Consider the following 24,009-nt stretch of genomic DNA (forward strand, 5'->3'; position numbering starts at 1 on the left):
CAATTTCAGCAATATTATTGTTGGGTATAGTTTACATTACAAAGTCCTGTGCAGCCTCCCATTAGCCTAAATTTTTATAAATTATTTCTGAGCAGCACATATTTGGCATTAATCATCTAAATAAAGGATCAGGATGCTTCCAAGTTTCATAAAAGAGTACCGTGGCAGTGTTCTTGCGCGACTATACCCCTGCTCGGGAATTTCCTTTGAAATTCACAATATTAGTATGACAATCAAGCTGAACCAGCTTTAGAGATCCACGATTCTAAAACAATTGCCTTCTCGCCAAGTGTTAATCGCAATTAGGGTTACCAGATGACAAACTTTTACAAAAAGAAACAGATTTGCTTTTACATGACATACTGATTCGATGTAATTTTGTATTATTTAATGATTTTTAAATAAACTAAACTATGTAAAGATTTATTTTTTGGTCCTACAGAATTAGGTATGGTTGCCATTAGTTATTAATGGAGAAAAAATTCTCTCTGGCGCCGGGGACCGAACCCGGGATCCCCAGGTCTACGCACTGGTCACTAAGGGAAAAATACCAAAGGAGAAAGATTCGATCTGACGCTGTGTATTGATCCTCGGCGTAGCTCAGTGGTTAGAGCGCTCAGTGCGTAGAACTGCGGTCCCGGGTTCGATCCCCGGTGCCGGATCGAATTTTTCTCCATTAATAAACATGGTAAACTAAACTAGTTCAACGCTGTGGAATCATGGTTAGCATGCCTGGCCGTGGAACGAGCGGGCTCGGGTTCAAATCCTGGTTGGGACAAGTCACCTAGTTGAGGTTTTTTCCAAGGTTTTTCCTCGACTCAATAAGAGCAAATTTTGGGTAACTTTCGACGCTGGATCTTGGGTTCATTTCGCTCACATTATCACCATCTCATTCAGTCGTTAGATAACCAGAGCACATGATAAAGCGTCGTAAAATAACAAAAAAACTAAACTATTATATATATGTTTACGTATAATGTGTACGAAAATCTTTTACTCAATGATTCAATAAAAAAAACACGTTTTCGTTTCGACATTGTTTGTGGTACAACTAACAGCAAACTATTACAACTTCACAAGCATCACGTTGCAGCTAAGAATCGAGGAGTTGTCAACATTAGCATTACAACTCGCGGTTCTCATTCACGATAATATCGCTATTGATGTAGCAATGCTGCCAAATCGGAACTGCTTACGTAGGAGCAGCAGAGGCGACTGATCCGGTATAGAAATCGGTGTCACGTTATTAGAGAACAATAGTTTCCACTTCCAAATTAAGGCATTGTTATTTCTGCCAGTTCGGCACATAAAGTAAATATTAGCAGTGGTACATTTTATATTACGAAGTAACGAAGAGGCTTTCTACATCGCCCTCTCTCCCAGAAAATAAATTTCATGATTTTCTTACAAACTCGTATCGACAATTTTTCAAATTGAAAAAGAGGAAATCTAGTAATATTAATTGTATTACAATTAATGTGAAATAAAGCTTGGTCATAACAACAAATGTCCTTGTTTTTACTTCAATATTCGATCTCTGCCAACATTTAAAATAATATGCACGCAAAGCAATATACAAATCCATTATTTTGTTTAAGTACAACCTTACGATATTCGTGGAGAGATTTACATTTCACTAACGCCGGTTAATTATCAATTTTCCCGTATTTATAATGAATTCCAGAAAGTGTGCTTACTTGTTTCAACATACGCACTATACTTGTTTTTTTTGAAAGATGGGACATGACAGTTAAGCGGCCGAGGTTTGAACTAGAGTGCCATGTTGCCAATATGGACACAACGCTGACAGCTGAAATTGTCGTTAAGATGGCTGACGTTAAGACATTCATTGACAATTGAGGCGAAGGTAAGAAAACAATACAAAAGTCGACAGAGAATCAAAGACGAAACGTACCAATGCTAACATTGTGTGCACAATAAAAGTCGCCACGTGGGAACTGTAAGTTTGGCAACTCAACCGTTGTTACCATAGCAACAGGCCTATCATGCTATGTGACATTCAGTTGTTTTTCCGATCGCAACGCTCCTGTCATGTCCCATCTTTCAAAAAAACAAGTATAGGCCTAAGTAATTTTATTTATATTTCAAAATCTTAGTCTTTTCAGTTCATTATGACACATATTTAGTCCAAGCCAAGGGAATATGAAACGGTTAATTAGAGTACTAATTACACTGACATTTTATAAGCCGTTAGCTTAAGACACAAAGATTGTTTAAAATCCATAAATTGTTACATAATCTTCAGTATTTACTAACCGTACATAGAATAGCTAGTAAGTGATGAGCTGATAATATATCTTCCAATATTGTCATGTAAACGGCCTCAAGGAAACTTAATTCGACAGGTATTATTTTTTCTTTATTGGTCTATATACACTTTCAACATTTAGACAATCACTGACTAACTTGCAACTTTGTTACTGTGTTAACTTGTAGGTAATTACCTTGAAAGACTAGTTTCGAAGTGTTGTCCTTCATTGTCCAAAGTCTAGTGAAGATCCAGCGCTATCTTCTGGTTTCCTGTTGTGGTGGGATGTGTTCATGATTGTGTCGAAAAGGATGTGTGTTTTGGAATCGAGTTGAGTATTTATTTATTTCAGTAGGTTATTTTACGACGCTTTATCAACAGCTTAGGTTATTTAGCGTCTGAATTATATGAAGGTGATAATGCCGGTGAAATGAGTCCGGGGTCCAGCTCCAGTTGAGTATTCAAGGTTATGCTGGGGTTGTCTTTTTGAATGTTTGTAAATTTCTTACTGTTGTAGAGTGTCAAGTTTCTGGTTTGATGTGTAGTATTTTCACGTCAGCGTCTATGTTGCTGCAGTTGTAATTGGAGTATTATTTTTTTCAAGAATAAAAATGATGAACCAAATATACTGGATATTTATTAAAGGAAGTTCCATTTATTTTATATAATAGACCTAAGATGTTACTTAATTAGGAACATAAATCCAGACGTTTGAGATGGGTAGGGCATGTAGCACGTATGGGCGAATCCAGAAATGCATATAATGTGTTAGTTGGGAGGCCGGAGGGAGAAAGACCTTTGGGGAGGTCGAGACCTAGATGGGAGGATAATATTAAAATGGATTTGAGGGAGGTGGGATATGATGATAGAGACTGGATTAATCTTGAACAGGATAGGGACCGATGGCGGGCTTATGTCAGGGCGGCAATGAACCTCCGGGTTCCTTAAAATCCATTTGTAAGTAAGTGAGATGTTACTGTCGTATGCTATTGTTCCGGGGCCGGGTCTCGAACCCGGAATAAATTGAGCCAGTGTCTGGTACAATTCCTGAGTAGCTCAGTCGGTAGAGTTTTGGCATGCTCAGCCAAAGATCCCGGGTTCGATACCCGACCCCGGAACAATTTTTTCCTCGAAATTATTGAAAAGGTTAAGTTTAATGAAACAGAAACTCCAGAATATGAAGCAATTTATGGATTTCCGATTTCATATTTCGTGAAAGATCTTTATTCATTGATTATAATTCTAAGACGTTACTTCCGTAAATGATTCCTTCAAGATAATATAAATATGATTATTTATTACTCGCAGAGTTACAATATACTGTTCACAAAGAACAGAAGTTTCAGGATTTCAATATGGACAATCTTGACTTAGACACGACAGAAATTCTTGTACTGTACACCCCTTGAACTGTTACAAGTTGTCTTTTATTTCTTGTACCGCTCGTTGAAAGTGGATGCGTTGCCCAACGATTTACCTGCCAATCACAGCTATGGTGAGCGTGTTTCTCTTCTGACTTTAGCGAATCCACGTGGAGAAAGCTTTCCTTGTAGGAGTCATCGACGAGCGCCTGAAACCACAGGCTCCTTCATTCTGGGTTAAGCGACCATCCACTTTCTTGGGAGGCAAGCAACACGCTAGGTCAAGTTCGTTTGACTTGAGATCTCAAGTATTCAATACAAATTGAGTTTTCATTCCGCACTTCCGCCATTGTTGGTATTTCAATACTTTTTGATACATTAAATACGATGTCGTCAGTTAAAAATCATGAACTACTGGGGCAAAACTCTTCGTTCTAATGCTTCAGTAACCAGGAATTGAACTTTCTTACAGAACTGTTATTTCTTATGGCAACATGACGATTCAAACTTAGGGAGTTACACTATGCTACTGTCAGATGAGGGCATTCAGAAACGGAAACAATATAGAAACCCCCTGAAAAGAAAACTACATTTATTTTAATTACTAGTGTTTCAATATTGTTTGTAAAATTTGATAACAGACAACACAACACACGCACGCGCACACACACACCTATACAGAAATCGTTAATAATAAAACTATTATCAGACGAAAATAGCTAGAATGGGATCGATCAAAATATGAAATTCTAATATAATCTTGAATATTCATACAATAATTTTACTTTATACAAATTTATGATCCATGTGTATTAGACTTTTTTTTCTACTTTTTCATTAAATTCTGTTTAAAGTGTACTTACTTACCGTCTTTTAAAGACCCCAGAGGTTCATTGCCGCCCTCACATAAGCCCGCCATTGGTCCCTATCCTGAGCAAGATTAATCCAGTCTCTACCATCATATCCCTCCTCTCTCACATCCATTTTAATATTATCTTCCCATCTACGTCTCGGCCTCCCCAAAGGTCTTTTTACCTCCGGCCTCCCAACTAACGCTCTGCGTGCAGTTCTGTATTGTGTAACTTTCTCCATTCTCTGTAACTTCATCCCTCTTAGCCCCAAATATTTTCCTAAGCACCTTATTCTCAAACACCCTTAACCTATGTTCCTCTCTCAAAGTGAGTGTCCAAGTTTCACAACCATAAAGAACAACCGGTAATGTAACTGTTTTATAAATTCTAAGTTTCAGATTTTTTGACAGCAGACTGGATGATAAAAGCTTCTCAACCAAATAATAATAGACATTTCCCATATCTATTCTGTGTTTTAATTTCCTTCTGAGTATCATTTATTTAATTGTTATTGTTGCTCCCAGGTATTTGAATTTTTCCACCTCTTCAAAGGATAAATTTCCAATTTTTATTTTTCCATTTCGTACAATATTCTCGTCACGGGACATAATCACATACTTCGTCTTTTCGGGATTCACTTCCAAATTTATCTCTTTACTTGCTTCAGGTAAAATTCCCGTATTTTCCCTAATCGTTTGTGGATTTTCTACTAACATATTCACGTCACCCGCATACTGTTGAAAGTATACATATATCTAAATACAAAATAAAAATACGCGGCTTAGAAGATTGCAAAAAAAAAAATCACTTACTAAAATGAACGTAGAATTTTTCATCACTAGAGTTGCTAAATAAACAAAACACTAAGAACAGTTCATTCCAAAAGATGAAAACGCAAGGAAGTACCAATAGATAAGAAGAAGAAAATTATTTTACATTTACCATTTATAATGATTACGTGTTCTTCCCAGCAGAGCATGTAGAATATTAATCGCACATGAAATGAAATAAACAGAAGAGTCAGTTTATGTAACCTTTTTTCAGCAGTTTCACAGACTACCAGATTATTTATCTTCATAGAATTAATGTTATCGATATGGTATTTGAAGAGATCAGATCGAGAATTCGCCATGCGATCATCTGACACTCCCTTTACAGTTGGAAGAACCTCAGAAAAATCCCAACCAGGTAATCAGCAGAATCGGGAAACGAACCCATGCCAAAGAACAATTCAGGATCAGCAGCCTGAGCTGTGCTGATATTACTTTTTCATTATACAGGGACATCATTTTATTTTTACTAACATTTTTAATATTAACCTGTCTATACTTTTAGACAACCGGAAACACCGCTTGCTCCCCCCTCCAAGACTGGAGTTCGATTATACTGGCGTAAAACACAAATCACTCTACTAGATATAGGATGGAAGAAAACTAGTTCATCCATTTACGTAAACTACGAAATATCGCGATTTTGAGTTTGATAATTTTCATTAGGTTTTTCTTTAATCAAAGTACAGTACTGTATTAAGAATAAGTGTTTTTACTCACGAAGTGAGTTATCCATGCGAACGTATTCATTATGCAGTGTATACTGTCTACAGCACATTAGCGTACAATATAGAGAAAGAAGTTAAATTGAAAAATAATCATAATATGAATATTTAAACACAATTTTGAAAATGGTGGTCGTTCATTTCGATACAGGCTTCAGTTCTTTTGTGCATATTATCGCACTATAGACTATTGCATCTAATTCCAATTGCCAGTTTCGTCCTTCGTACTAGTAACTCATGTTGAAATAATTCTGTACCTACTCTACGTACTGTAAATTCAATCTTCACTTCTGCCCGACCCGAAAATATAAAATTACTCAGACATGCTATCTACTGTCCGTCCAAGTGGTTATGCCGCAGGATTGTAGAAAGGGAGGAAATCACGTGACAGTTAATTACTTAACGAGGCCCTTTTATTTAAGTTAAATTAAACAGCTGTATAATATTACGTAAACGTCCAATTCCTAAGAGAAATTAATGTTTTCAGAAAAGAGCTAAGACAGCCCAGCTTTTACAGAGGGGCGAGCAGAAGCAGGTGGGGGAAATCGGGATGCGACGTAGGCAAACGGACAGTACCTGTGCGAAAATATGATTCAATATTGAAAGCTCTTTCGTCACTGGAAAACGCGAACATATTTCTGGAACGTACTATACTCAGTAACTCAGTACTGCTTACTATCTGCGGTCTTGGTTCTGTGTGGAGTTGGAACTTCCTTAGTAGAAGGGGTGGGAGTGAAGTACATTCAAAAACTCAGGTACAATAAAAATTGAAGTAAAAATAAAATGATGTCCCTGTACAAAGTACAAAAGATAAAACTGTGATGCTACAAAAAGTCGGATTTTGAAGTTTTCATTTAAGTACAGTCTACGTTTTCAGAATCCTGTCTAGAGACATTTCTCCTCAACTACTGGACCAATTTTGTACATATTATCCACGTGTCAATTCAACCGGATATAGGCTAACACATACGAAGTACATATATAATAATTTTGCAATTGCCATTTCTGCAAGTATTTTACACGCTATTCTCTCTACGAAAGTAACAGAATTAAACAGATCAGGGAAAACTTTACACATTTGTCAAAATTACAGTGTTCATACTTATCTCGAAACGCGTATATTGTAAGCCATGTTTCCAGAAGGCAGTGATCTCGTGGCAACAGTGTGTAGCCTATTGTTGATGTACACTTCAATTATCGCTATTCAAGTAGGACTTTTAATTCTGTAGTCACAGTTTCAATAATTTTCGTTAGAAATAATGGATTTGGTGACGAAAATGAAACCTATGAATATACGTTTCATATCAATATTAATCACCAACAAGAATTTGTAAAACACAGTAGAAACATTTCATTCGAATATTATTATTATTATCATTATTATTATTATTATTATTATTATTATTATTATCATTATTATTATTAAAGTGAAAAATAAACAAATTGTTCTTATGTAGATGCATTTATTACGGAGGAGCATTTCCTCAATCAATGCAGGAAACCTTACTTTCGTTGCCAGTTTTCTTGTCGGAAATGCTGTCTTTCGACACATTCATAGAAACATTTCGTAATGAATTCTTATAATGTACTATATGAAATCGTTTATACAGTATGCCAATTGGTACAGTAGATAAGATCACAGATTGTATCGGGGCAAGTACCCACGTAGGAGACATCCGACCCTTACCATTTTTCCACGACTGTTCCAAAGGTTAAGGGAAGGAGGGCACGTGGTGCCAAATTACAATTTCATTTCCACACAACTATTTTTGCTTATAACTTTCGACTCAGTCATTTCCGGACCAAGGTTCCTTATCTCAAATTGATACATGTGCCCTTCGCCATCATCCCTGAAAGTTTGTAACACCACCTCGGAAACACCCTGTATATCTGTCCTCAGAAATCGTGAAAGGAACCTGGTATCCATAGCGTAAGATGCAGTTGTGCATCTTCGTCACACCTACTTCCGGACTAGACAGGTTGTCAGCTTCGGATTTCCTTTTCACCATGCCAGCTCAGCGTAACGTTGACTTTGTGTCAATTCAGAAGCTCCGTTAAATTATCAACCAACAGAGAGGAAGATGGTGACGAACCAAGTCTCTGCATTTTATGCGATATTGATCAACCGGTTTTCTATGTCCACAGGTGTAAACATTTGCTTAGCCATCATGAATTACCGAAATTGTTGTATGAAGCGAAGGAACTTGAACTTGCGCGTATTCAATCCTCTGTTGAACAACGCAATAACTCTATTTAACTAAATGATGGGTTTTGCAAATACTGAATAGAGTAAGTTCACTGTTCTCCAATTTGTATTATGTGGTCTAAGGCAACATAAAATGCTTTATGTGAAAATAGTGTAAACTAATACAGTACTTGTTTGAAATATCTGTGTTGATGGACGTTTCTGGAACTAACCCATCGCTCTACATGACAGCATTTGGTCGTCTTAGATCCAGTTCTATAAATGTCACTAACTATAGGTTATTTTTAACTGAACATTAATAAATAACTCAAGATTCGTTTCTACATATAAAATTGACTTAAAGAACACGTATTGATTTTCAACTGTTCCTCGCTAACGAAAGAGAAAACGTATCATCACCGCCTCCTGAATATGAGTCCCAATGCGTGCGAGGAGGATCATGAACACTGGATTCCAAGCATGATTTCGTTTTGTTTGTGGTTGTAACTGAGCACTTAATCTTGGTTCAAGTTCTTCCACAATTTTGGTGACTGAAATCTTATTTTTAAATTGTTTGTCGAGATCAATGAAGGAATTTCCTCTCTCGTGGAAAACACAAGATGCATGGGAAATCCAATATCGTCAGATAAGATATTAGAATAATCAGAAACCTCAAAATAAATACGAGTATATGGATTTTAATTTAACTTAACACAGAAAAAATATTATTAAATGTGTGTATAACATCATTTCATCATAATCGGAGCTTATAAATTAACAGAAATCTAACTAAATACAATGAAAATAAACTTCACTCATCACAGTGGACTTACTTGTAAAGAGAAACTTTTCCCTTCCTTTTTTTCGAAAATACTTTCTGTAAACTTCAACTAATATTATTAACTTGAGAAGATTCGCCAGTTATATTTAACTTACATTTATACAACCAAAAATTTGCAGTTAAGTATAAATAAAGATTAATTTCATGTCTTAATTCGAGGTTAATTGTTTATACTACTGAACCTTAGAAACATTGCTTGCGCCTCCTGAGAAAGGTGCACTTGTATATGAAATGACTAATTACTTACTTACAAATGACTTTTAAGGAATCCAGAGGTTCATTTCCGCCCTCACATAAGCTCGCCATCGATCCCTATCCTGTGCAAAATTAATCCATTCTCTATCATCATATCCCACTTCCCTCAAATCCATTTTACTATTATACATCCATCTACGTCTCCGGTCTCCAAACTAACACTCTATACGCATTTCTGGATTCGACCATACGTGCTTCATGCCCTGCCCATCTCAAACGTCTGGATTTAATGTTCCTATTTATGTCAGGTGAAGAATACAATGCGTGCAGTTCTTCGTTGTGTAACTTTCTCCGTTCTCCTGTAACTTCATCCCTCTTAGCCCCAGATAGTTTCCTAAGAACCTTATTCTCAAACTCCCTTAATCGCTGTTCTTCTCTCAAAGTGAGAGTCCAAGTTTCACAACCATAAAGAACAACTGGTAATATAACTATTTTATAAATTCTAACTTTCAGACTTTTTGACAGTAGACTGGATGATAAAAGCTTCTCAACCGAATAATAACACGCATTTCCCATATTTATTCTGCGTTTAATTTCATCCCGAGTGTCATTTATATTTGTTACTGTTGCTCCAAGATACCTGAATTTTTCCACCTCTTCGAAAGATAAATCTCCAATTTTTATGTTTCCATTTCGTACAATATTCTGGTCACGAGACATAATCATACACTTTGTATGAAATGACTAATAAGGACAAAAATTGGATTTGTGTTCAATATTTGGGATTATATCCATAGACTTCTATCCTCTATCTTCTTAACAAGACAATGAAATACAGTGCATGGGGCCTATCCTATGGCATAGACGCGTATTAAAATCTTCTGCTGCTGCTGTTGTTTAGTCAACTCTTCGAAGACATGTCTGAACCTCATAAATGACACCAATAAGGCATCACTCAAGAGGCAACTAAGCCAGGAGATAATATGGTAGGTTGGGTAGTTTCTTTCCTTCTCCATTGCATACATCGCTAACTATTAACATAGTTCACTAATGATAATTTCTGTAGAATGTAAAAGTCAGGTTCTTAACACTTCGTCTCTCGTATATGGTGTAGAAATGTTTTCCGTTATCTGTTATATTTTCTCTGGCTAACTCTATTTCGCTGATTTTCTAATGGGTGTCCATTATTTCTAATATTAGGTTGAAACCACCTTAAAATAATTCTGAAATAAATACTACACAAATAGACTTCACGAAGACTATAGAAGTAAAATGGCTGAGATATGAAGTGAAAACAAGCTACGATCTTAACGATGGTATACATGTCTTCGTACCATCATTACTTCCTGCCTTTCCACACTATATTTTCCTCACGGCTCAAACTAAGATATGGAGAACAAGTATGGAAATGAACGGAAGGTATAAATTAAAATTAAATTACAACTTGTGGTGTTACACAAGCCATAAATACATCACTCAGATAGAGGTCAACACTGCAATTAAAATGGAATTTTGTCATTAATACACGCCAAAATCGTGTTACCTGTTCAATCAGCATGCTGTGTTTAACAATCGTACACTTTCTAATCCGGTAAAATCTTTGCCCAAATATTAACTTACCACACGGTAAAATACGAATGTAAGAAGTTACAAACCTGTGACAAAAAAAAGACATAAAAATTCGGAAAGCAGCAGGCTTTTACAATGACCATTCATTAAAATGAACTTAATTGCAATTGTTACTTCAATCGAATTCTCAACTAAATCGAATAATGATTGGATTATTGTTTTAATTTTATGTGCTAGATTTTTTCTTTTAGTTGTTTATTTAACGACGCTATATCAAATACTAGATTATTTAGCGTCGATGGTATTGATGATAGCGAGATTGTATATGGCTAAACGAGGCCGAGGATTCGCTATAGATTACCTGACATTCGTCTTACGGTTGGGGAAAACCTCTGAGAAAACTCAGCCGGGTAATCAGCTCAAGCGAGAATCGAACCCGCACCCGAACATAACTCCGTATCGGCATCGAGCTAGTTCCATTAATCAATTACTATATTTAATATGTTATTATTTTATGGTATTGTCGGTTGAGATAGTGTTTCTAAATCCATAAGGAAACGAGTGAAATTACTACAAAAGATTTTTTTTTTCTAAAAAAGTTTTTTGATTACTCTACTAAACTTCTTTGTTCAGATTTTAACGATTTCAGTTTGGAGAATACATACAAATATATACATTATCAACTTTTTTCACAAGAAAAGAACATTTTCAACACACAATTATAATATACGAGAAGAAACATATTTCAATTAGCAGAGTCGGAAAGTTTAACGGCTGCTTGTATGAAATATGGCTTCAACTATGGTTAAAACTAGATCATTTCATTTCTCAGTACTCTGGTTTAGAAAATGTAAGTACGATCAAACGAAGTCAAAATTTAAAAAGATATAGCATATTAAGAAAAATTAACTTAGGTATAGATAATAATTAATTGCTAAATAAGTATTAATATTATTTACTTATTAATATTAGTTACAAAATCTTATAATTGTAATTACTTATTTAATCATATGGCTATTGTTTATAATCTATGTTATTTTCTTTTTATTGCTTAAATTTATTGTTTATTTCTGTTCTTGAATACGCAGTACCGATCTAAGATAATAGCTCGACCATTATCATCCTGATTATCCTGATTTAAATAGTGTGTGCTTCGATAAATAGAGCCACAGTAATATGGTGTCAGAATTTAAACATAACATAACCGTGACCGGTAGCACGGCCACAACGAACTAGTGTCCGGTACAACAGAGGCACAACAACAATTTGGTGTCAGAAGTACCATGACAAAAGTAATGTTCGGTAGGTCAGAACCACAACAATACCGTTCCATGAGTGGAGAAAATTTCAATGTATCGATGAGTAGAAACAATTTCAATATAATGCAATCAATATTGGTAGCAGAAGAACAATAACCAACAATTTCAGTGATGAAATAGTTTTGGCACAAGGACAAAACAACAACAACGGAACATTTCAGTGTGATCTGATCAATGTTTACAGAAGAAACAACAATAAGGAGCTTGTACCAGTGATGTGACCGTCTTTAACTAGAAAAGGAAGAGAACGACTATACGTATAGTATGCGAATTATTAGACGAAGACGGAGGAACACTAGTCATTTCACTAAGGTAGGTTATGTGCACGTTTTTTGGCTTGACAGCTAAGATAGCTGTATACCGCACAAGATTATAAAACCATTTCCACATGCTACTTCGAGACTTCAACAACAAAGTAAACAGCTCTTAAAACAGAGGATCGAAGAAGGGGCGATGATGACCTGGATCAACTGTCTCTCTGTCCGTAACACTTCCGTCCAGTTTATGTGGATCTGACCCCATATAGGATACCGGATAATGATTACATCCTTCATATATGACCACTCGCTTGGTTTCATTCTGACGTAAACGACCTTAAAGCAATAATCCCTGCGCAATGACGTGTCTGGCCGCTATTCGTCAGCTCACTAAAAATAAACAGGTGTCTGGAATAGAGACAAAAAGCTGTATTCTAGTTTATGGACTGCCGTGATTAAATGGTTAACAACTTGGGCCAACAGTCTATTCATTCGATAATACACAATGATGCACAACCTAAACAAGTCTAACAGACGGTTGAATTAACGATTGTGCCATAATATATAATTTGAATTTAATACACCGATAACTGAGCAATAGAGGGACGAGTATAGGCATTAAAGATAATGTCTTAACTTCAGGACTTAAAATATGTTAATTTCATACTCCATCCGCCTTTAAACCCCGGAGGTACTTGGTATATCAATGGCTGCGAGGCTGAGAAGACCCACCGTTATTCTGAAATTATATCGGAAAGTAAAATCAAACTGAACAAAATAGCCTACTCGTAGTGTTACTTACTTACTGGCTTTTAAGGAACCCGGAGGTTCATTGCCGCCCTCACATAAGCCCGCCATTGGTCCCTATCCTGAGCAAGATTAATCCATTCTCTATCATCATATCCCACCTCCCTCAAATCCATTTTAATATTATCTTCCCGTCTACGTCTCGGTATCCCTAAAGGTCTTTTTCCCTCCGGCCTCCCAACTAACACTTATATGCATTTCTGGATTCGCCCATACGTGCTACATGCCCTGCCCATCTCAAACGTCTGGATTTAATCTTCCTAATTATGTCAGGTGAAGAATACAATGCGTGCAGTTCTATGTTGTGTAACTTTCTCCATTCTCCTGTAACGTCATCCCTCTTAGCCCCAAATATTTTCCTAAGCACCTTATTCTCAAACACCCTTAACCTATGTTCCTCTCTCAAAGTGAGAGTGTTACAGTATTTAAAATTCTATTTTAATACATTTCGTAGACCTATTCAGTCGAAGACAAACAATGACTATGGGAATTATTGTTATTTCAGAATGTTCGTCAGGTATGTCCTCTATCTGTGTACAGTTATCTCTTCTTCTACAGCTGCGCTCGACGTGGGTTTAGATTCCCGCTTGACTATCTGGTTGGTTTTTTTTTTCGAGGTTATTTCCAACTGTAAGGCGAATGTCAGGTAACCCATGGCGAATCCGCCGCTTCACCTCGCCAAATACTATCATGCTATTACCAATTTCATCGACGCTAAATAACGCAGTAGTTGACTTAACGTCGTTGAATAATCTGCTAAAAAATTAAGTTTACAAGTTAAACTTGTGATAAAAAGCTAGAAATTAAACTCGCCAAATACTATCATGCTATTACCAATTTCATCGATGCTAAATAACCCAGTAGTTGATGTAGCGTCGTTAAATAATCTGCTAAAAAATTAAATTTGCAAGTTGAACTTGTGATAAAAAGCTAGAAATTAAACTTGCCAAATACCATCATGGCTATTACCAATTTCATCGACGCTAAATAACACAGTAGTTGATGTAGCGTCGTTAAATAATCTGCTAAAAATTAAGTTTACATGTTAAACTTGTGATAAAAAGCTAGAAATTAAACCCGCCAAATACCATCGTGCTATTACCAATTTCGTCGAAGCTAAATAACCCAGTAGTTGATGTAGCGTCGTTAAATAATCTGCTAAAAATTAAGTTTACAAGTTAAACTTGTGATAAAAAGCTAGAAATTAAACCCGCCAAATACCATCGTGCTATTACCAATTTCATCGACGCTAAATAACCCAGTAGTTGATGTAGCGTCGTTAAATAATCTGCTAAAAATTAAGTTTACAAGTTGAACTTGTGATAAAAAGCTAGAAATTAAACTCGCCAAATACCATCATGCTATTACCAATTTCATCGACGCTAAATAACACATTAGTTGATGCAACGCCGCTAAATAATCTGCTAAAAATTAAGTTTACAAATTAAACTTGCGATAAAAAAGCTAGAAATTAAACTTAGGAATATAGGTATAATAGTACTTTAATGTGCTGTGAATTACCTAGTTGACTAGTTTCAACTTTCTATTAGTCCTTGCTTCTTCCGGATTCTTCAGTTGTTTTGCTGTAGGGTGCGTTTGTGTATGGTAGTGTGGAGTCAAATTGGGTGTGTGTTCTGAAATTTAGGATGGGTTGTGATTTTTTTTCGAACTGTTCTAATGTGTTTAATTTCTGGTTTTCCGGTTGGATATGTAGAGTGGGTTATTTTACGACGCTTTTTTCAACAGCTTAGGTTATTTAGCGTCTGAGTGAGATGAAGGTGATAATGCCGGTGAAATGAGTCCGGGGTCCAGCACCGAAAGTTACCCAGCATTTGCTCATATTGGGTTGAGGGAAAATCTCGAAAAAAAAAACCTCATCCAAGTAACTTGTCCCAACCGGGATTCGAACCCGGGCTACCTGGTTTAGCGGCCAGACGCGGTAACCGTTACTCCACAGGTGTGGACGGATATGTAGAATTTATATGTCTATTTCTATGTTGCTGTAGCTGTGGTTGGTATTTGTGATGTGTTCTGTGGAGGAATTCTGTGATTTGGTTACGGCAGTGATGCGTTCTTCGTATCGTGTTTGCAATAGGACAGGCTAGGAGATCGTAAATACACAGTGCTTTTCTTCTGTAGAAAAAGGTGGTGAAACTCTGTGTAGAATATATTATAACGGATGGGGAAATGGTTACTGCCCAGTACGCGGGAATTTTGTCGTTTTTAACCTCGTTTTCGTCCAACTTCAAGACTTTAGAGGCTTAAGAAGTTCAAGAAAAAGCTTAATTATTAGCACATTTTTCGGTTCTATTACGAAAAGTATAACAAAAAGGTGCCGGCTTTCCGCCAAGTTTCACCAGGGGAAAAAAGTATTGCATATATATATATATATATATATATATATATATATTGTTACAGCCTTACTTTTAAGTAAATCCTGCAAAGCAAAATAGCACCTGTTACCGGTCATTAATCTGACTTATGGTACAGTATTAAATGTTTCGGCCTTTCCAAGAGTGTATTTTTTGTTTTATTTTAGTTGGTTATTTAACGACGCTGTATCAACTATTAGCTTATTTAGCGTCGATGAGATTGGTGATAGCGACATGATATTTGGCGAGATGAGGCCGAGGATTCGCCATATATTACCTTGCATTCACATTACGGTTGGGGAAAACCTCGGAAAAAAACCCAACCAGGTAATCAGCCCAAGGGAGGATCGAACCTGCGCCTGAACGTAATTTCAGACCGGCAGGCAAGCACCTTAACCGACTGAGCCACGCCGGTGGCTTCAAGAGTGTATTCGTGAATATTTAATTTTGCGATATTAATGCATTATGATGAACAGTTCATAAAGTTTGCCTTATTTTTATTGACTAGTATTCAGTGGGGAATTTATATACCTCGAAATTATATATTCTCCATCCTCAGACCATTCGTCCCCTGAATTCATTACTTCAATATAATTAAGGCTGAACAGTCTCTCTACTTCAAAGGAAATATGTTGAAATAAAAACTTAAGTAAAACACTTTCATAAAGAAGCTTGTCGTTAGTTTCATTCTCTCTCTTTCACGGCTTGTTGGAGTTAGGTTTATTGTACTTCAAGTTTATGAGCAGTTATTACTAATAATACAGATTATAAAGGAATGGTATTCAAGGAATGTCGCTCAGAGAGAACCGGCTACGTAATCAGTATTTACGACACTTCATTCTTCAGCGTAGCAAAGACAGATTCACAGGTGTCGTAAACAGATGGGGAAGAAAAATAGAACTTCCTCGTTATCGTGAGTTTCTTGCTTCATTTTAACTCAGCCGAAGAGAAGCCACTCCCAAAAGTATCGTAAGTTAATTATAAGTAATCATTTATAAATATGTTTATGATGGTCACATTAATTTGAATATTCCATTCAATTAAAGTCTCCCGTAGACATAGCTGCGGTCCAGTCAGTTAAACGATTAAGTTACGAATCTTTCGACTGTCTGGGAACCTCGTTAGACAAAACTGAAGAGTGTAATCCCAAACTCGCTCAGTCTATTTGGCCATTTTTATTATTTATACGTAGGCCTATATGACATTTTTGAGACCTCTATCATTATATTTTAAGGGGTTAGGTACAGCTTACAGCAGTAAAATTTTTGGAAATATTCAACATTTTTTTTCCTCCATTACTGTATCTTGTACCGTAATGAAAATTTATATGTGTAGAACACTGTCCTTCTGCTATATGAAAATAGTACATTATGCAACGAGCCTATAATGGTAGTAATTAAGTCGCGAGTATGTTTATGAAACGAGCGCAAGCGAGTTTCATAATTTTCATACAAGCGTCTTAATTACCATTATAGTCAAGTTTCATACGACTTTTTATGCTCGACCATATTTCTAACTTGAAATTATTCAGAAGTATTCATGTTATTCTTACCTGACTGAGGAGCGGAACTGACCTTGTGCAATACCTCGTAAATTGTGAGATGTGCGCAGACGCGAAAGTATTGATTTTTTCCTAGGAACAGATGTCCACATTGACCTTGATATAATCTAGAGAGTAAACTAAATATTAATATTGATATAACATTGAAATTAAATTAGACATTGAAAAACGAGATGACAAATTGAATTTATTTGAATATTATTTACAATTAACGCTAATTATTATGGTAACAGAACATAACCTTCTGCGACAGTATTGGATTTCCAGCCTCCGTGAGTTTTCGCTAATTGTCTTTCGATTGTATATCCGAGAATAATCGATACTTGCGGTTTTATACTAGTACAATCAGTACAATGAAGATTTCTCATTGGCTGAACAACTGAATTATAATGAATAGGTGTACTTTAATGAGGTGCATTAAAGGGCTACTACCAGGTGTATAATTACTACATTTCGGCATGGTGGAGCATAGAAATATTTTTACGATTTATATTTTGCACACATAAAAAATAATGGAACAAAAATGTGGATGTAACAAACTGAAAAATAAGTAAAGCATATAGAAATAGCAAATGTCTGTGCTTTCAACACCAAACATGATATTGGAACCATATCTGATACAACAAAGATGTGTAGATGGAGGAATTGTCCTGTTGAAAAAAATATAATTATATCAGGTTGCAACGTGCGCATGCTAGGAGCATGTATTTTCCAGTATGTGTATATATTACTGGGAAGTCAATTTCTCTTCAATTTTACACAGAGTTCCTCCTCATAGCCCGGAAATCCATCCCCAAACAGTGACAGAAATACGTCCACTGCGTTGTATTGATGTTACATATTCTGGCTGGAACCTTGTGGACCCAATAGGACGAAATACCTGAATAGGCCCATGACTGGTGTTTGAGAAAATATTTTAATCTGAAAATATTACATTTTTTCATGGATATTAAAAATATTATTGTCAAAACGCGATGTGATGTATTCTATGTTTATGATCCAACATGGTATTTATACGTGCAGGGAAGATGAAACTTTTCATGGAATATTATATAATACTCAAGAGAAATAAACAACATGTTTTAAACATTTCGGTGCAAAATAAACTCAATGTTTTATTTCTGTCGGTTACATATACCGTTATTGCTCTAAAAGGTTGTCTCTGGTTCGATTAGCTAGGTATATACCTACAACTCAGAGTTCAAATACCTCCCTTCCCAGGACAACATGTGGAGTGGGGTATGTAGACATATTGCCAACATAATATCTCACGAAGTTAAATTCCACATTATTTCATAGGACAAAAGTTTTGTGAGCCAGTGTACTACTACTACTACTACTACTACTACTACTACCTCTGGTACTACTACTACTACCTCTGGTACTACTACTACTACATATGGTACTACTACTACGTCTGGAACTACTACTACTACTACTACATATGGTACTACTACTACGTCTGGTACTACTACCACTACATCTTGTACTACTACTACTACTACTACTACATCTGGTACTACTATCTCTACATCTGGTACTACTACCACCACATCTGGTACTACTACCACTACATCTGGTACTACTACCTCTACATCTGGTATTACTACCTCTACATCTGGTTCTACTACCTCTACATCTGGTACTACTACCACTACTACTACTACATCTGGTACTACTACCACTACATCTGGTACTACTACCTCTACATCTGGTACTACTACCTCTACATCTGGTACTACTACCACTACATCTGGTACTACTACCACTACTACTACTACATCTGGTACTACTACCTCTACATCTGGTACTACTACTACTACTACATCTGGTACTACTACTACCACTACTACTACTACATATGGTACTACTACTACTACATCTGGTACTACTACTACTACTACATCTGGTACTACTACTTCTACTACATCTGGTACTACTACCACTACTACATCTGGTACTATTACTACTACTACTACATCTGGTACTACTACTTCTACTACATCTGGTACTACTACTTCTACTACATCTGGTACTACTACCTCTACATCTGGTACTACTACTACTACATCTGGTACTACTACTACTAGCTACTACATCTGGTACTACTACTACTATATCTTGTACTACTACTACTATTACATCTGGTACTACTACTATATATTGTACTACTACTACATCTGGTACTACTAATACATCTGGTACTACTACTACTACTACTACTACTACATTTGGTGGTGTTACTCCATACATAATACGTACATTCCAGGCACAGGCGATCGTATTTAAAAAACGAAACTGTTAGTTTATTGAACAACCTTCCTCTATTCGTTGCACTGGAATGTGGTGTGATCGCCATTTCGCATGCTCCCCACCTTCTTTGATTTGTGGGAGAGATTAAAGAAAAAATAAATCATATCCACTCATATGTCAGTAATTGGCACGTAAATATCCAAATCCGGATTCCAACAGGTTTGAACTCAAATTTTTGAGGCCACACAAAAGTTCCAAACACGTTTTTTCGCAAAGAAACTGTCTCGTCTCCGGTATGACGTCATATAAACATAACCGTGGAACCCAACTTCCGTGGATTTTTATTACCGAATCCAAATACATCATTTATCTGGGTTAAACATAAAACTAGTAGGAGTGAAACCGCAACTTGAATGTGTACCAACTGGTTTGTGTAAAGCGAGGCCGTCTTTGCAACTGCAGGGGATGTCACGTGAAAAAGAGTGTCTTCACTCTACGAGTATATTTTTGCTTCAAAAACATTTCAAACGGCGACAAGAGTAGTTCAGATATGTACGACGTATCAAACTCAGCGTATGACTCAGAAAATCTGTAATTTTGTGGCTAGTGCAATATTTGTCTAATACATATTATACATTATGTGGTACTGGAAGCTTAGAAAGCTGTCAGAAGTTTAAAATAATACTAAATTTTTACGAGTCTAAAAATATACCTAAATAAACAAGTAACAAAAAATAATGCTGCTGCTAGTGCAAGATTATTCCCAGCTTATGTAGTGTTTTAAGAGAGACTATTAAAAGGAACTATCGCATGTATTCACAATCTGAGTGTAGTTAAAGAGAAGAAGGAAACATTCAAAGACTTACTTAGTGTCCATTCCTTACTACATAACATACTGAATCCATATAGCTAGAAAGTAAGACCTCTGCCCACACTTGTTTAAAGAATGAAAGTTAGATACGTATTAACGCATATATAAGTGTTGCGGTGTTTTTATTTATCAAATAAGTGTTTAATTTTTTGGAAGAAGAGAAGTGAATGCAGGATCAAGACACATTGCCTCGTTGGTCATTTGAGATGCGAAGATACAGAAGTCTGAACTTCGAAACTTCTTTCTTAACAGAAGGTGAGTGAAAGTTCCATACTGACCAAATATTTCGCCCGTTGTTAAATTGCTTCCACATCGATTAATATTTTTGGGAATCTAGGAATAGGGATTTAACATTATTTTAAGAAACCTACATATAAAAACAATAAAGAAATAACTTAAGCAGTAGGTCAATTTTGGAAATAACAAGACTGACAATTTGTAAATAAGAGGACATCAGAATTTTACTTAGGAACCATAATAGTAATATACGTTACAAGAGCGGTATGTTGACGTTTACATGGTCGAGGAAAAGATTGAAAAAGCGAAACGTAGTTGAGCTTTTTTAATTTCCGAGAACATGAAAACAAACATACCGCTCGTGTATCGTACATTATTTTGTGCCAAGATCGTTTATTACATACCTGAAAGACGAATTTCTAATTAGTTGCAATGAAATCTCCATGATGGTTTCTGTTTAATGACGGCAACTTCGGAAAACTTAATATCTTTCTTCAACATTGTTGCTATAAAATGTCTTCTGTGTTTACTATACTCCAGCAGGCCATGATATACGTCTGTCTTTCCCCCCCCCCCAGTCTATAAATGCGAACTTAAAACAAACGGTAAGGTTATGTAATGTTTTTTTTTTCATTTTAATATTTTAACAATATTATTTATATAACATATTGCAGTAATAACATCCGCATCTGGAATCTTGTTGATTTTTTCACGGCTTCCTTAATGTTACTTGTATCAGGAATGCAGTAAGTTTCGTGGAATAGTAGACTTTACTTAATTTTTGCAAATATTTAAAAACAATAATTAACATTATAATTTAGGTGAAATTGCAGTGGTAAGTTTCCAATTTATAATTATTACCATGTTAAACGTCTCTAAAAATAATATGTTAAAAGCTTAAAGCAATAAAATGAATGTCGCGCTTAAGCGGTAAGAAGAGGGAAATTGTTATGTGTGTTACGTTGGGAATACTGAATGTGGTATTTCACACTTACCGCGTATTGTTTCTGTGCGGAAAACAAGCAAATACGCACGATCTCGCACAAATTAATATCTTATCTTGTTTTACAAATTATCAAAGCCTGCTATTTTCTGAACATGGGCCACTGATTAAGTTACTTCTTCATTGTTTTTATACACAGGTTTCTTATCCTCCCGAGTCCTGAGAATATAGTATAGTATACTATACTATACTATACTTCATACATGATTATGACATAAGATGTATGTGTAGAGACCCGAAGTATAGTATAATATACTTGCATTTGTGCCCTAACTGTAATCTGTAGCATTTTTTCATCATTTTTCCTCATGTCAGTTACTTTTTTTTTTTTTTTTTTGAAGTGTAGAATTATATTGAACTTTAAAAATAAAACAAAAAAGTCTCAGGACTCAGGAGAGATATCAAACTTATATCATAACCACAGTAAATTGAAGGACTTGGTGGGAGAAGGACCTATTCCAGGCTTTTAAACTTATAATATAAAAGATCATTCTTCCACCAAGAAGGCAAGCAGTAGCCTAAGTCAAGTTCCTTTTCTTTTTAGGCATATCCAACAACGAAAAAAGAACTCGTCAATGTACGGTAGTGGCAAAAAAACCGGACCGACCCTTGTAGCTCATTTCAGAGCCGTGTTCAAAGTGACAGCACGATAAACTGTTAACTAAGACTTTCGTGGTTCGAATCTTGCCCGGGAAGGAAACTTTTTTTTTGTTCCTTATTCAAATTTATTCCCAATACTTTTCGATTGCAGCGATATTTTACTACTTAATTAAATTATTATTCCCAGAACATGAATTTTACAGGTTATTTTCTACTGGCTTTCGAAACTACAACAATTTCAATAGATTACTCGCTATCTTGTGAATGCTGGCGTGGCATACGCAGTGGCTCATTTCGGGGACTTCGATTATTCAGTCGGTTCGGTTTTTTTTTGCCACTACTATACACACTGGATGGACGCTGCTATCATATTCGACAGAATATATAGTAATTCAAAATTATGTCTGGATAAGAAATGGTCGATAATTTTTCGTAGAATCATCGTACAGGGATAGTTATTTATTTTTAAGTGCCGCAAATCTACTGCACGGATACCTCAGCTTTACTTTATTTTCTAAAAATAGTCATACTCTGTATTTTATCACTCTTGATACGGTTTCAAGCCGTGAACTTCGAATCTAAGGAAAGTATAATAACCACTGGGGGAGGGGGGAATGAGAAATGTATCTAATAAAAATAAATTACTTAACAAACTTGAGTCCACATCCGTGGAGTAACGGTTAGCGTGTCTGACCGCGAAATCAGGTGGCCCGGGTTCGAATCACGGTTGGGGCAAGTTACCTGGTTGAGGTTTTTCCGGGGTGTTTCCTCAATTCAATATGAGCAAATGCTGGGTAACTATCGGTGCTGGACCCTAGACTCATTTCACTGACATAATACCTTCATTTCATTCAGACGTTAAATAACCTGAGATGTTGATACAGCGTCGTAAAATAACCTACTAAAAAACAAACTTGAAATTAAAGAATTTTACTGAAGCTCCTTTTTTGTTATTTGATATTACTGTTTAATATTAAGGAAATTAATTATAATTTCCACCAAGAACGACTGTAAGCCTACGCCATTGTCGTAGATTCGAATACCTTCTAGGGCGCGAATATTATTTATAATTTCTTGCAATTTTGTTATAACAGTATTTCCCTTAATGTTCCTTTTTAACTGTACACTCATGGACGATTCGATTGTAACACTATAATAAGGAAAAAATTGCAAAACAAAAATATCATAGGAAATCGAAATACTAGAAGATATTTCATCTCATTGATTTTAAAAACATTAAGAAGCGAAAACTAAATAATAGCAAAGCATTATTACTCGACCAAGGCGAGTAGAGCCGCGGGCGTAATGTGAACTATCGCGATGCGGTATTACGAACGCAGAAGCAGTAGCGCCACGGCTCCGGGCTGCAGGACTCCACTGGCCTTGGTCGAATAATACTAATTCTATCATAATACAAAGTAAACAGTATATACAGGTATTTCAGAATAACTATTCTTAATTTCAAGATGTGATAGAGGACACGTAATGAAATATTTTTTCGTAATAAAGTAGTGCGCGGAAATGCTTCCGTATCGAGATATAACGATAGGAAAGAAATTGGAATTTCAAATAATCTCAACGTAATAAATTACTTGTTTATTTAATTTTGATGGTTATACATTAACTTATTCAAACATTTTGAAAATGGTATTGGAAAATTACTTTAAAAACGTTCAAAATTACGGCATGTAAAGTAAACATTAGGACCAATATTTGATGCACCTAAATGTCATGAATAAAATTTTAACAAGCGAAAGGATACTTAGGCCTATATGTGAAGGAGTAATATTGTTACAGACTCATGATTCCAAGAACAATAATACAAAGCGTTTTTGACGTTGTTACCTTTATAGTGAACAGTTGAATACGTGTCTAAGTATTAAAGGGTTCAATAATTCTCCTT

The 24,009-nt window shown here is 35.8% G+C and overlaps 1 protein-coding gene across 2 annotated transcripts in view; it reads left to right on the plus strand.

Annotated features, from left to right (window-relative positions):
- Nucleotides 1–24,009, plus strand: part of LOC138697671 (very long chain fatty acid elongase 4-like) — a 503,185-nt gene that overhangs the window by 371,815 nt on the left and 107,361 nt on the right. The window contains exon 1 of one of the 2 annotated variants that reach the window (XM_069823118.1): nucleotides 19,956–20,521. The exons of the other annotated variant lie outside the window; for it this stretch is intronic. Coding sequence (XP_069679219.1) covers nucleotides 20,434–20,521 — 88 coding nt within the window. The 5' untranslated portion in view covers nucleotides 19,956–20,433. Of the gene's footprint in view, nucleotides 1–19,955; nucleotides 20,522–24,009 lie in introns of those variants that run through there. 2 annotated transcript variants of the gene reach the window in all.

Source organism: Periplaneta americana, chromosome 4 (assembly GCF_040183065.1).
Source record: "Periplaneta americana isolate PAMFEO1 chromosome 4, P.americana_PAMFEO1_priV1, whole genome shotgun sequence".
NCBI classification, from domain to species: domain Eukaryota; kingdom Metazoa; phylum Arthropoda; class Insecta; order Blattodea; family Blattidae; genus Periplaneta; species Periplaneta americana.